At 40.8% G+C, this 14,641-nt stretch overlaps 1 protein-coding gene across 2 annotated transcripts; it reads left to right on the forward strand.

The window, feature by feature from the left end:
- The first annotated feature begins 14 nt into the window (after window positions 1-14).
- Window positions 15-12,160, forward strand: desma (desmin a). 2 transcript variants are annotated; one of them, XM_058081570.2, is made up of 11 exons: window positions 15-113; window positions 5,115-5,757; window positions 6,081-6,141; window positions 6,272-6,367; window positions 6,951-7,112; window positions 7,200-7,325; window positions 8,372-8,482; window positions 8,664-8,773; window positions 8,854-8,906; window positions 9,944-10,035; window positions 12,055-12,160. In XM_058081570.2, the coding sequence occupies exons 2-11, from the start codon at window positions 5,186-5,188 to the stop codon at window positions 12,094-12,096; spliced, it is 1,425 nt and encodes a 474-aa protein (XP_057937553.1). In that variant the 5' UTR covers window positions 15-113; window positions 5,115-5,185; the 3' UTR covers window positions 12,097-12,160. The 2 variants fall into 2 exon arrangements, with proteins under 2 accessions (XP_057937553.1, XP_057937552.2); XM_058081569.2 differs by lacking the exon at window positions 15-113 and having other exon boundaries at window positions 5,005-5,757.
- The last annotated feature ends 2,481 nt before the right edge of the window (window positions 12,161-14,641 follow it).

Genomic DNA, 14,641 nt, shown 5'->3' on the forward strand with positions numbered 1-14,641 from the left:
TCATACGTAAAACCAAATGAACCGCCAACCCAGCTGCAGGTGCGTCATCAGATGCTATCGTCTATGAGGGGGAGGGAGAAGATTATAGACACCTTTTACATCTTAGAGAACAGGTATGATTGTTTAATCTTATTTTATTCAGCCCAGTGAAACATTATTTTAAATGCTAATAGTTAGCTAAGAATGGTGACCATATCTATCCCAATAGTACTAACTTCCGGGGGTTACTCTTAACAGGATAACACTGTCGCATACTATAATTTATATGATTTTGAATTTATATTACGATGACTTTGACAATACCTTGATTTGTGTATTATATAGACTATATTTTTTACATTGTAGATATCGCATTGATGCGTTATCAGCAAAACTGTGTTGCCTTGTCCTGTGGCTCCCTCTAGCGGAAAAAAAGGAAACTGGGTGTCATAATAATGGCAACGTCACATGTTTACACTTGCACAATTTAACATGTACGAAAAGTAGCATCAAGCAGAAATTACTTAATCCGACCCTCTTCTCAAGTCTCAGCTATTTATGACAGTTTGTTCACATATCTCAGATTGTGTATGCAGTCAGGAAAGAAAAAAATACAATTAAATGTACAAAAAAATTAAACTGATAAAAAATAGTAAATAAAATAAATCAAATATTAGATGAGTACATTTTCAGAGCCTGGATACATGGTTGCCAGGGAAAACAAATACATTGCTATAATAATGCATGCTAGAGGTGGCCTCTTTAAAAAGATTACAGCCTGCAAACCCATAATACATTCTAATTAGAGCAGACTATATAAAGCCAACAAATGCCTGCCATTTTAAAGACTAGATTCCTGGCTTTAAGCCTGCTATTCACACATTCATCCTATTTTGGGGGTGCCATGGGCAGTATGAAATGCATGTCCCATCATGCCATATGGCTCACAGTTGTATTCAGTGCACATTGTTTTATTGGACGTTGTGCAGTGAAATGTTGTCATAGCACTGAAATGTATCAAGAAGCGATATTTTGAGGTTGATGTGACTCATGAATCACAAGGTTTGATTTAAAGCCCACCGCTTGCTTTTCCTGTCACTCTGAGCTGTGGACGGGCCCCCGAGATAGACTCCAAATAGATTAGGAACCGGTTTCCATGTTACACATGCATGTGCAATCACCAACACACACTCTGTCTGTCTTTGCCATCTTTCTATCGTCCCTGTTGCACTTGTGTTGCAGCTCAGCATGTTGGCATGCGTGTATCTGTGTTTGCTTGGTTGCTAGGTAACTTGCATCCGACGTTTATGAAGGATTACGGCAGCTGAACTTGCTGCCCTATCAAAACACCTCATTTTTTTACCATCGCTGGCAGCTCAGTATCAGACTGTCTAGACGTAACGCTCTTTCATCAGGACTGTGATGTAATGATGTTTTAGATTATATCAAACAAAGTATTGTGCAAAGTATTTTGTAATATTTAGTGGTTATGTTTGAAAATGGATCATATTTCTATGGAACACTGAACTTAACTGAGGCAAGTGAGGCTTGCAATTGTTTGGATGTTGTTGTGGGGTCTTTTGTGACCTCTTGGATGAGTCATCACTGCACTCTTAGGGTAATTTTGGTTGGCTGGCCACTCCTGGGAAGGTTCACCACTGCTGCATGTTTTTGCCAAGGCTGGACTGTGCTGATAGCATCTTAGTTGGATGTTTATTATTTCAAAATATTGTTTGTCATACATTCAATTAATTCATTTTCTACCGCTTATCCTCACAAGGGGTTGCTGGAGCCTATCCCAGCTGTGGCCAGCCAATCATAGGGCACATATAGACAAACAACCATTCACACTCACATTCATACCTATGGACAATTTGGAGTCGCCAAATAACCTAGCATGTTTTTTGGAATGTGGGAGGAAACCGGAGTACCCGGAGAAACTGATGTCATGTTCTTATATTTTATTGGAGGGCTAGAGAGGAAGCGGTTGGATGCTGCGTGCAGTTGTTATTGTCAGACTTGTACCAAGCATTCTTCCCAGCTAATTTAAGTTCTCTTCTCAATGGTCCTTATCTGTATGACAGCTTGTTGGTCAACTCAGGGGTGCTTATTTTCTCTTTTGTGATGATGAGTCAACCTTATCTCTGTGAGGAAAGTGATGCAAAATGGTTCCCACCATCATGCCATCATATCTCTTTGCATCCTATTAGATAATTTCCCATTTTAGAATCCCATGCATCACTCCCTGAGTATGAATGCAGTAATAGAGAGATTTCCCCGATGGTCTTAGTCTGATTGATTCTTCTGCTAAATGTTTAAACTTAGATTTTGAAAAAAATAATTCCAAACAAATTACAGTTTTTGTCTATTTTAATAGTTTCAATTCACTTCCAATTGAAATTACTGGTTATGGTCATTAGTTGTGTACGTCACTACTCTAGCAGTAAGGCCATGATTATTAGAAACATTAGGTTTGATATATATTGTATGTCAGGAACTCTCCTCCTCTTCATCCCCTCGACTGCAAAGGACAAACCATTGCCAGATTGTTATCAGCTCTCTCGTGGCAACACTGGCCACTTCAGTGCTCAATGTGATTCACCCGCTTCCCTTCCTGACCCTGGTGCTGCGTTCACAGCCCATCAAAGATACCCTCAACCAATTCCACATAGTACTCTTTTATTGGATTCCAATATATTGCGCAAGTCGTCGGTTGTGTATATATCACTTTTGTCAGCAGCTTTTCAGATTAGGTTAGGTTGGGTGTGTCGATAACTGTCATGTCACATGATTCTATATGGGCGTACGGGCTTGGACACCGGGGTTCAAACAGGAATGCTAAAAATAGCGTGACACCACTGGCAGCTGACACATGTGACGCTCGGTGAAACACGACTGCAGGCAGGACCGCACACACACACACACACACACACACACCCTTTGAACCACCGCACCCTTCACACCGTTAATACATCATACATGGATGCTTATGGATGTTCTTCCAAATTCTCTCTCATTGAGTTTATTTTAGATATGTAGTATCATCAGGGTGAATTGAGTTACTTTTCTCCAAGTGTTTGTTCACTCCTTTTGTGTCTCAGAGAATATTTAGAGAGAACATTTGTTATTGTGATTGTTATTGATCACTTTGCCTCTTTCCAGCAACATTTATCAACCTTGCATCATTACTACCGTTTTTCCTTGGGCACTAGTTTTTCCCATCCACCCCCCCACCAGCTGCCCCTGATATTTCTGACCTTCTGACTCCACCCTTTAAAAACATCCTGGCCAAACGCCAGAACTCCATTCACTAACAATACCGTGCAATTTATAGAGCTTTGAAAATATTTTGTGGAGACAAGTATCTCAAAGCCATCATTGGCGCGCATAATTTTTTTCGTGCTAATATTCACAGTTTTTAGCAGTGTTCATCCAAACTAAATTAATTACACTAAAAGAGACATTTAATCATTAAGTTAATCATTAGTCATTAAGTTAATGGCGTAGAAATACAGATTAATTCATTCATTTTCTACAGCTTATCCTCATGAGGGTCGCGGGGGGTGCTGGAGCCTATCCAGTTGTCCTCGGGCGAGAGGCGGGGTACACCCTGGACTGGTGGCCAGCCAATCACAGGGCACATATAGACAAACAACCATTCCCACTCACATTCATCGAGTGGTTAGTGTGCAGACCATGGTTCAATTCCACCCTCGGCCATCTCTGTGTGGAGTTTGCATGGTCTCCCCGTGCATGCGTGGGTTTTTTCCGGGTACTCCGGTTTCCTCCCACATTCAAAAACATGCTAGGTTAATTAGCCAAATTGTCCATAGGTATGAATGTGAGTGTGAATGGTTGTTTGTCTATATGTGATTGGCTGGTGACAAGTCCAAGGTGTCACACAGGGTGTATTGCGTGAAGTCAGCTGGGATAGGCTCCAGCATACCGCCGCGGATGGATATTCTTATTCTTGTTTTTATTTGATTTATTTTACGTATATCCCTACATAGGAGGCATCGTATAAATGTATTGAAATTATACGGCATCTTTGAGTAAACTTGAGTTTCTCATTGCCGGGTGGAGGGACCATCAAAATATGGTTGCTCTATTTTTTAGTTAACAAATTGAAACAGTACAGTGAGAAGGGAAATATCAGACAGGATAAGTGTGCAGACGGGTACATGAAAATATGTTTGTGACCTTCTTGGCAGTCGCACAGACTGTTCCTTTCATAACGAAGGGTGACTGACCCTACTGTAACTATAGCTACTGACTCGGTAGCAACTCACATTTTATATTTACCTGACATCTGTTATTGCCAAAAATAATTTACAATCTTTCGACCTTTGTTTTTTTTTTTTTACATGTCACACAGCCTCATTGTATGAGCATGCTGTCTTGTCTGTAGAGACCCAGACCGCTGCTATATAGTGTTTAAGAAACTATACGGCTCAAGTATAATGATTGAGGTTTTTTGAGTGACCGCTCACAAATGCAGCCTTCCCGACTCACTCAATCATGTATCCATTAAAGAACACTCACTCACACGCACACACACAGGATTTCAAGCTCTTGAAACAAGACCCGTCGGACAGCTGAATGGACGACTGGCAGCAGACACGACAGGGAAGCTGTTGCGGGTGGAGACGAGAGAGAGAGAGGCATGGTAGAACAGCTGACTGGCTGCGGAGGGGGGAGGAGATGTGGAGGAAAGGACTCTTTGGAGTTAGTATGTACGTACGTAACAGTAGGCAGTTACGTGCGTCTTTAAATGTGGCACAAACATGGCAATTTTATTATGAGGAAAACCACAATGATAAACATACTGTAGCATTGATTCCATTGTATAGAGCTTTTCTATTAAGTCTTATTAGATTGTGCAGGTATACTAATGTTGTAAAGTAATTAAAAGATGTGATTGGTGACTATTAACACTGGTAAAAGTTTAGGTAAAAGTTTAGGTAAAACTCAGGTTTTAAAAAAAAATGGATGAGGTGGTGTCATAGGTCAAACAGAGGAGATGATGGGAGGCGGTGGGAGGACACTGAGGACGTGTCGGAGTGACAGTGGGTGTGGCAAAGCTACAAATAGCCGTACTTGCTGCTTAGCGTTTCTTCACTTGGATCCTCTCCCAGTTGCCCAGCAGGACAGTTGGGTCTCAGCCTTTTCAGCGACTCCATCACCCCACAGAGTCAAACCAGCAGCCATGAGCAAGTCCTATTCCTCCTCAGCCCAGTCGGCCTCCTCATACCGCCGCACCTTCGGTTCTGGCGTCGGATCATCCCCGATGTCTTCCCTCTTTTCCACTCACGGAGGTGGCCGTGGCTCATCCTCGAGCCATATGTCTTCTCGAGTCTACGAGGTGAAGAGCAGCAGCATTCCCTCCTTTTCCAGCTACAGGGTCTCATCTGGGGGTGCTGGCCTGGGCGCCTCCACAGCCATGCGCACCTACGGCGAAAAACTCGACTTCAACCTGGCTGATGCCATGAACCAAGACTTCCTCAACACAAGGACCAACGAGAAGGCCGAGCTTCAACATCTGAACGACCGTTTTGCCAGCTACATTGAGAAGGTCCGTTTCCTGGAGCAGCAGAACGCGGCGCTGACGGTGGAGATCGAGAAACTGAAAGGCCGCGAGGGACCCGGCCGTGTGGCTGAGATGTACGAGGATGAAATGAGGGAGCTGAGGAGGCAGATAGAAGCTCTGTCCAACCAGCGTGCTCGTGTGGAGGTGGAGAGAGACAACCTGGCCGACGACCTGCAGAAACTGAAGCTCAGGTAGGTAAGCGGTGGGTGGAGGTCCACCACAACCCAGATAGTTTTGCCTGATGTCTTTCCTCGACTAGGGCATTAACACCAATCACTAGAATCTATAAATGTAATATTTAGATCTATGTTCCGTAGCTATTTGGGGTGCACAGTGAAGCGCTAATTCTGGAAACAGCACTAGCTGAGGGCATGGCTTTTTTCTGCTAACACCCCCCCCTGCCCCACCACCTTTAAGCTCCATTGTGACAGCTGTGTAACAATTTCGGGACTCAAACTGCAGTTTTTGTGCATCTGTTATTACACTGAATGATTCTTCATGTTTTTGCCCGCAGACTACAGGAGGAGATTCACCAGAAGGAAGAGGCTGAGAACAACTTATCCGCCTTCAGAGCTGTAGGAGATATTTCCTTTCACTGCCATGTTCTATTTTAGTTCCTTTGAATGCTCGTGTAGCGTTTCCTTGCTTCTCAGACTCCAGTTTTATCCCCTCTGATTCCTTTTTCTGCTTCTTGTATGTATCCAGGATGTAGACAATGCCACTCTGGCCAGGCTGGACCTGGAGAGACGCATCGAGAGTCTGCAAGAAGAAATTGCATTCCTCAAGAAGATACACGAGGAGGTTTGTTTATTGTAAATATATAATTGCGAGTGGTGACATATGCGGCATCTGGAGACTAAATGAGGTGTTGCCTCATGGTTATATTCTGGGGATAGAACATATCTCGTCGTTTAACCTTTGAGAAATTCCGAACTACTTGAAGACAACTGTTGTGTTGTGAGGTACTCTGGAGGGGGAGGGGAAAAATGTATGTAGTGAACAGATGCAAAGCTATTTATACATTTGGTTGGTCCGCAGGACAGCTGAGTTGAACCGAGGCTTACCGGCTGTGCTTTGTTAAATTAGCCAAATGTATATCTTGGTTCGCTGTTAAAATTGATTCTTTTATCCAAAAAAAAATGGAAAGCCAAAGCCTGTCCCAGAGAACTTTGTGAAAGTGGAGTGCACCCCAAACTGGGCGCCAGTTAATGACTAGGTACATATACTAGGAAACAAACAACAATTCGCAGATATGGTCATCTCCAATTAATCTAGTGATGACCAGCACAGTTGGACTCCGGTGTTGCAACTGTTTGGTCCTCAAAAGGTGCCAAAAATGTTTCCAATGAATGACTCTGTTTCGTTGAAAATGAATGATCTCCAGGAGATCCGCGAGTTGCAGAGCCAGATGCAGGACACTCAGGTGCAGATCCAGATGGACATGTCGAAACCCGACTTGACCGCCGCTCTGAGGGACATCCGCATGCAATATGAGTCGATCGCAGCTAAGAACATCTCAGAGGCTGAGGACTGGTACAAGTCTAAGGTAGGGTTGTGTTGCTTTCACTGACAGTCATTTTTAAAGGTCTAACAGGGTCCTTCCACAGCTAATACTGTAACTATATTTCCTCAGGTCACAGATCTGAACCAGGCCGTCTCCAAGAACAACGATGCCCTCCGTCAAGCCAAACAGGATAGCATGGAGTACAGACACCAGATCCAGTCCTACACCTGCGAGATCGACTCACTCAAAGGCACAGTGAGTATCAATCAGTCAAGAATATTCGTGTTTCCCCCCCACAATTGTCAGAAAGGGAAGAAGTCAAGATAAATAAAGGTGTTCAACACTAACAGAGCTTGCTTTGCTTATAACATCATGTCTTGAAATGAACAGTCAAGGATGCCGTGAGGCTTGTAGAGCTACAATAAAGTCAGCCCGCGGCCCAAGCATGTTGCCCAAATGATTGTCAGCACACAGCAGAATAAGAGAATAAAATAGCATTCACCTATTCACTTGCCAGTCCCTGTTGATGTCATGGTGCAGCTGCTGCCTTTTAAAGCAGAGGGCTCACATTCAAGAATTTGTTTTCCAATAAATTATATATACTAACCCAATGCAGGTTCAAGTCAAATATTGTAAAAACAGCTTTTAATGGGTACTATAGATGTGGGGATCACAGTAATACCACGCTCGTTGTCACAATGAATAAAAGCATGCAGCGGAATAAAAGAATGGACTAGAGCAAAAATTCTGTAGAAATTATCAATGGGCCTGCACTTGCAATTACCCCCAGTACGTCACTATTTTCCTACAGGTCACTATGTTGAGAAGTTTGCCACACAGCTACTAAATGGCCGGACTGTTATCCGCACATAGAGTACAGCTTTAAAAATTTTTTTTTTTTTTTTGGTCAATTACTTTGCCATGGTTACACAAAATGTTTCAAGACCCATGATCAAGATCTCTCCAATGAGGTACATGAGGTGCACGGTTCACATGGCATTTATGGTCTGGAATAAAAAATACATTCGAAATAATAGTGTGGACTGCTTCACTTTGCTTGCAGGCCTGTAAAAAGCAGATAGACCCGTCAGTCCCTTGTGGTGTAATGATACAGCTGCTGCCTTTTAACAACTTCTTGTTAATTTGTAATTTTGCAGTGAAAATCATTCATTGACCATTTAGTTTTCCATGTACTCCAAAACGAACAATATTCAGGTTCAAGTCAAATAGCATAAAAAATGCATTTAAAGCTGTCCAGAATTAGTCATTTTGTAATCTCCCCCATCTTTCCTCCTCCACAGAACGAGTCTCTGCTGCGCCAAATGAGGGACCTTGAGGACCGCATGGGACGTGAAGCTTCAGGTTACCAGGACACGATTTCTCGTCTGGAGGAGGACATTGCCAAGATGAAGGTCACTATTGCATATTCCAGAATTAAAGAAAACTAATCAGAAGTCAGGAATGCAGTGTGATAAAGCACTTGACACCCTCCGCTGTTTGTCACAGATGGTTTTATTTGCATATTTATAATGTTGTCGTTGCGTAAATGTTTGGAGGAGAGTGTTTATTTGATGAGAGATGTTTGTTTTCCAGGATGATATGGCCCGTCACCTGCGGGAGTACCAGGACCTGCTCAATGTGAAAATGGCCCTGGATATTGAGATCGCCACCTACCGCAAGCTGCTGGAGGGAGAGGAGAGCCGGTGTGTGCCTCTGATGTTGACTCAATCACTGACAATCATATTTTTCTTCATATAATACTTCATTTTATTTTTTTTTCCAGAATTACCACAACTATTCCTGTCCAGTCTGCCTACTCTTCCATTGGATTCAGAGGTATGCGATTCAGTGTGATGCTTTATACCAGGGGTCTCAAACTCAATTTACTTGGGGGCCACTGGAGCTCGGGTCTGGGTGAGACTGGGCCGCATCAGGTTTTCCAAAAAAAAACAAAAAAAAAAACGCATTTATTAAAAACCAAAAAATTAAAAAAACTTTGCTTTGGTTCCAATTTTCTACAAGAAAAGCTCTGATAAAACATTCCACTGTTCTCAAATATCTTACTTTTTATTTTTCTACACAAAATAAGATGAAAAATAAATTAAAAAAATCAAGAATAAAGAAAATCAATCAATCAGTAATAAATAAATAAATATAATAATAATAAAATGGCAAATAATAAAAACTCAAGAAACCACATATAGTTGGTGGGTAGACAAATTATTTTTTCAGATTAAAATGAACAAAGCATTATTAGAGCCCTGTAGACATGACAAAACACGACTATAGTCACATTTATACTCTTTTTATTTACAACATATTGCGCAACTGCAGGGTCTTGAGACACATGCTAACTCGCAAACTAGAGAGCTAGCGACCTAAACGGTAGCCTTCAAGTTATTTCCTTTAAACTTAAATAGCCAAAAACTTACCACTTCCACACTGATAGGGAGGATAACTATTAACAGCTATTTAACCTTTAACATGAACATTAATCAAACGTAATAATTTTTTCTGGGTACATGATACCATACAGCATCCATATCAAACTTGCGCGGGCCGCACTAACATTAAACTTTCATATCAAGGCGGGGGCCTCAAACTAGTGTTCTGCGGGCCACATTTGGCCCACGGGCCGCGTGTTTGAGACCCCTGCTTTATACAAATATTCATAACATTAAATTGTGCAGGAAATGATAAAAGACTAATTATAACCCGTCTTACATGTTACATAACAGTGACCCATCTGACCGCTGTGTGCGGATACGACATGGAACCATTCGTAGTGGATGTGCTTCTAACAGAACCTCTCAGACTTATTCATATTAAAGTTTAGCAATTGTATGAAGAAGCGTCTGCATTCCCCTTTCCAGAGACCAGCCCCGAGTCTCAGCCTCAGCGCTCTTCTGAGGTGCACTCAAAGAAGACCGTTCTCATCAAAACCATCGAGACCCGCGATGGAGAGGTTGGCATACACACGCACACACACACTCAAACAGATTCCCATTAGCGGTCAGTTACCAATGATCTACGACTGCCCTTTTCATATCCAGATGAAGTATTCTGTGAACCAGGGCGCTAGTGCCCAGTGTGTAAGTCTGGTTGGACAGTCCCACTTCTCTTTTTAATGACTCACAGCAAACTCACAGATTTTTTTATGGTTTAATTATGCCTGCCATAATGTTAAAATTGTTTAATAGTAAATCAAAGAAATATCTGATAGTGGCAATATGGTGTGTGGAAATCTTGTAGTTTGCACTCACCTTGCACAAGCACTCTCACTGCTGTTCTCATGATAATTGCAGAAAACTCAGTTTTATTATGACACAAAAAGGCAAAGTAACAAAATAACACAGTAGGCTACGAGGCACAGATAATGTTAACGGTTACCATGGGAGATGGGAACAGTTAATGTGCCCGAGCAGGAGAAAAATACCAGTGAAGAAGAAAACAGATAACCAAAATGCAACGGAATGCATCCAACTCTCAGGTAACAAGAATCCAAGGAAGCGTAAAAACAAAAGCATCGCCGACGCAAACCGGGTGCATCGAGTCGGAGCAAAAACACAACGACAATAAACCGGCAGCTAATTAGAAATCAGAACAAGGTGCAAATAAAAGCAGTGAAATGGAAATAATTGTGCAACGGCGAAAAAACAAACCTATAGCACTTTGATCCTTGCAGGCCACTTTACCAAGTGTAGCACTTGGGACATAACAGTTAATGTCTATCAAACTAGCCTGTGCTTTTTTTTTTTTTACATGTACAGTATGTACAGTAGAATAAATAAACATTCAATTACAACTTTGTACCAACAATCTACATGACACTACCAACTATCTGGCTGTAGATGTTCCCTCTACTTTGTCAGCTTTTCCGGTTTAGAAGCCCGTGTTAGAATAAATAACGCACCAAATAACCTTATTTGGTATAATTTGAAATTGGTTACTATTTGCTTTTTAATTTAATAGCTATAATAATTTTTAAATAGTAGAATGCATTTTATTATTTCAAATATTCATTCATTCATTCATTTTCTACCGCTTTTTCCTCACGAGGGTCCCAGCTGTCTTAGGGGTGAGATGCGGGGTACACCCTGGACTAGTCGCCAGCCAATCACAGGGCACATATAGACAAACAACCATTCACACTCACATTCATACCTTCAGACAATTTGGAGTCGCCAATTAACCTAGCATGTTTTTGGAATGTGGGAGGAAACCGGAATACCCGTAGAAAACCCACGCATGCACGGGGGAAAACATGCAAACACCACGCAGAGATGGCCGAGTGTGGTATTGAACCCTGGTCTCCTAGCTGTGAGGTATGAATGTGAGTGTGAATGGTTGTTTGTCTATATGTGCCTTCATGTTATTTCCTTTAAACTTAAATAGCCAAAAACTTACCACTTCCACACGGATAGGGAGGACTATTAACAGTTATTTAACCTTTAACATGAACATGTATGAATGTGAGTGTGAATGGTTGTTTGTGATTGGCTGGCGACCAGTCCAGGGTGTACCCCGCCTCTCGGCCAAAGACAGCTGGGATAGGCTCCAGCACCCCCGCGACCCTCGTGAGGAAAAGCGGTAGAAAATGAATGAATGAATGATCTATGAATGCAACAAGATATAACAGTAATATGTACAATAGTGCAATGAAGTGATTGGGGGGGGGCATAGATTAGCGAAAATATATTTTATATTCCTCGTACTTATTATGGGCCTGCAATTTGCAATTCGGCCGAAGAAGTGTTGACCATTTCCCAGTAAATTGTCATGAGAACAGGTCGCTTGTAAACAACCCACGTAAGAGTCCTGTGCCACCCCGACACCCCTCCTTGCACTACACCACTTCTCTCCTGATGATGCCAGATGCTTTCACTGTGGATGGAAAACACCCACACATTTTATCTACAAGACACTTTGATCCTTGGTGTTGGTAATAAATAGAATGTATAAATATCCCTGCTCTTCTTCTCAGGTTGTCAGCGAGTCCACACAGCACCAGCAGGACATCATGTAAGCAGAAGGTGACCACATAGCCATTCATTGCAAAAAAGATTAAAAAAAAAAAAAAAAAAAAGAAACTACAAGCATCTTCCTATTACAGTGTATTGGTTTTTGAAAAAAAGCCTATTTTTAGATACAAAATGAAGCCATTTTTTAATATCCTGCACTAGTATTTATGCTTAAACAGGATTTATTGTAACTGGCAAAAGCCTCCACTGAAGCTTAAAGGCATGACACATGGTGAGAGAGAACAGTCAGCGCACATATTCCACGTTTTGTTTGTGCAAAATTAGCATTTTGTGCCGACGTTGTGGGCGACGAGAGCAATGTGGGGAAGACGGTGTTTTAAAAATGTCAAGCAACATAAGCGTCTCATGAAAAAAAAACGAGATAAACCGCGAGTGTGACATTTGATCCGGGCCGTGTGCTGAGAGCGTGTGATTGTACGTGCATGGGCGACCACGTGGTGCCGCTTCACCCTGACTAAAAATGTCAAATAAAGACATTTATTACCACGACTTGTTAGGGCTTCTTTTGACCACATACGTTTTTTTTTTTTTTTTTTTTTTTTTTACTCCATCCATCACGTCGCTTTGTGCAGTACATTTATCATCTGAAAACCACCGTTTTGACACATTTTGTCGAGAACGCCGGCTGGAATGATCAGAAACATTGTTCTTTGTGAACAATGGCTCATTAATGAGCCCCCGGCTCTGCTAGAGCCAGATCTGCGGCGCAGCATGTGTCTGAAGTCAGTGGACTGAAAATGTTAGAGATAAGAAAGTGGAAGAAGCGGGTGGGGAGGTGGAGGAAAATGGAGAATGCACCGATTCCAGTGAAAAGGTTATACGGGGAGAGACATACAGAAGCTTCTTCAGTGAGTTCCACAAAGGTTAAATCCTGGTTTCTTCAGATCTAAAATGTTCAATTCTAATATGTGGGAGGGGGGGCGTGTCCACTGGGGATGTCACAGTAGGGTTGGTAGTGGCCACTCCTGTGTTGTCCCATGTCTTTGTGTAACGGACTGCTTGGTCTCTCCAAGGTACAGGTCATTGCATGCTATAATTACTTATATTTATTTGCTATCCGTGGGTGGATAAATGCAAGAATTTCATTTGAACATGCATCAGATTACAATTGAATGCATCACATAATCAGTTCCCAGTTACACATGTCGAAAAGGAGTAGGAAGAAGCAAAGCTTATTAAATCCTACCCCTCCATCTGGTACTTTTATACTCAGTAACTGTTACATTTGTTCACTTCCTGCTTTCCAAAATACAGTTTAAGTTTTTTTTTTTTTTTTTAAATAATGTACCTCGTACCGAAGTACAAGGTGATATGACCATCCAATGATATAATGGGTACCATAGTAAATGTCAATATAGTGATATATATAGCACATCATGACTGGTTCAAGACTCTTCATCCTTGTATTTAGCAAACATCAACTGCTTGTATTGTTTCTTGAATTGGCTCATCGTTGTGCATTGTTTGATTTCCTTACTCAATCCATTCCATAGTTTGATTCCACATACTGAAATGCTATGGCTTTTTAACGTAGTACTAGCATATATAAGTGTTTCAAATGTACTTCTTCCCTGAGATCATATTTCTCCTCTCTTGTAGAGAAGTATTGGATGACATTTTTAGGTAATTCCTTCTTAATTTTTAGGTATTCCTTCTCCTAAAACTATAAATTTTGGGTGCATTTTCTGAAGTTAAAAATATTCATTTTTTAAAAAAATTTTGCTTATTCATGATAACCCATGTTTATTTCATTAAGTAATTACTTTTTAGATGTCAAAGTTCACAAAAAAGTTTAAAATTATTTTTTAATGATTTTGTTTATAAATTGTATTAATTGCCTGTTTTTAATTGCTACATAAAAATACATTTATTATTATTTTATTATTTTTGTATTATTAATGTATAATAATTATTATTCATGAAGTATTGGATGACATTTTTAGGTAATTGGTTATTTTTTAGCCTTATGCATTATTTTAGCTGTTTGAAGATTAACTATCAGCAAGTTTAAGTATTTGTGATTTTAGAAATAAGGAGTTAGTATGTTCTCTGTAGGCGGCATTATGAATTATCCTTACTGACCTTTTTTGCAGTACATTTAGCGAGTGAAGATTGCTTTTATAGTTATTTCAGTATATTGAGGTCGGGTCTGGAACCAATGAAGTACTTTCAATGAGATTGTATTACTTTGCTATTTTGCAGACAAATACATCGGTCCAGCTTAAAAAGTGCCTGGTACTTAGTTATTAATTATGGTTTTGATTTCAGATTTCAAGGCAAAATTATTCGTTTTTTTTTTTCCCAGGGTAAAAAAATATGGGAAAAAAAGATAACCAGCACAAATCAATTTGTAGAATTCCATGTATGTTTAATAATATCATAGGTCCATTTAAAGACATGCGCAGTCATAATAATGCAAATCATATGAATAATACTGAAAGGGAGGCGGTTGGTTGACTCATTGCTTCCCAAATAAAAAGAAACTACTTCAACATTCAGCAATAACACAATTTAAAAAAAATCTACTGC

This window comes from Doryrhamphus excisus, linkage group LG12 (genome assembly GCF_037039965.1).
Source record: "Doryrhamphus excisus strain RoL-2023G ecotype Guam linkage group LG12, RoL_Dexc_Guam_v1.1, whole genome shotgun sequence".
Lineage (NCBI taxonomy): Eukaryota > Metazoa > Chordata > Actinopteri > Syngnathiformes > Syngnathidae > Doryrhamphus > Doryrhamphus excisus.

What these genes read in the sequence shown, in the direction of transcription:
- desma (XM_058081570.2), top strand. Translation starts at nt 5,186, where the DNA reads ATGAGCAAGTCCTATTCCTCCTCAGCCCAGTCGGCCTCCTCATACCGC. An exon ending in ACTTATCCGCCTTCAGAGCT is followed by an intron (nt 6,142 to 6,271) that starts GTAGGAGATATT and finishes GTATGTATCCAG; the next exon opens with GATGTAGACAATGCCACTCT. An exon ending in CTGGAGGGAGAGGAGAGCCG is followed by an intron (nt 8,774 to 8,853) that starts GTGTGTGCCTCT and finishes TTTTTTTTCCAG; the next exon opens with AATTACCACAACTATTCCTG.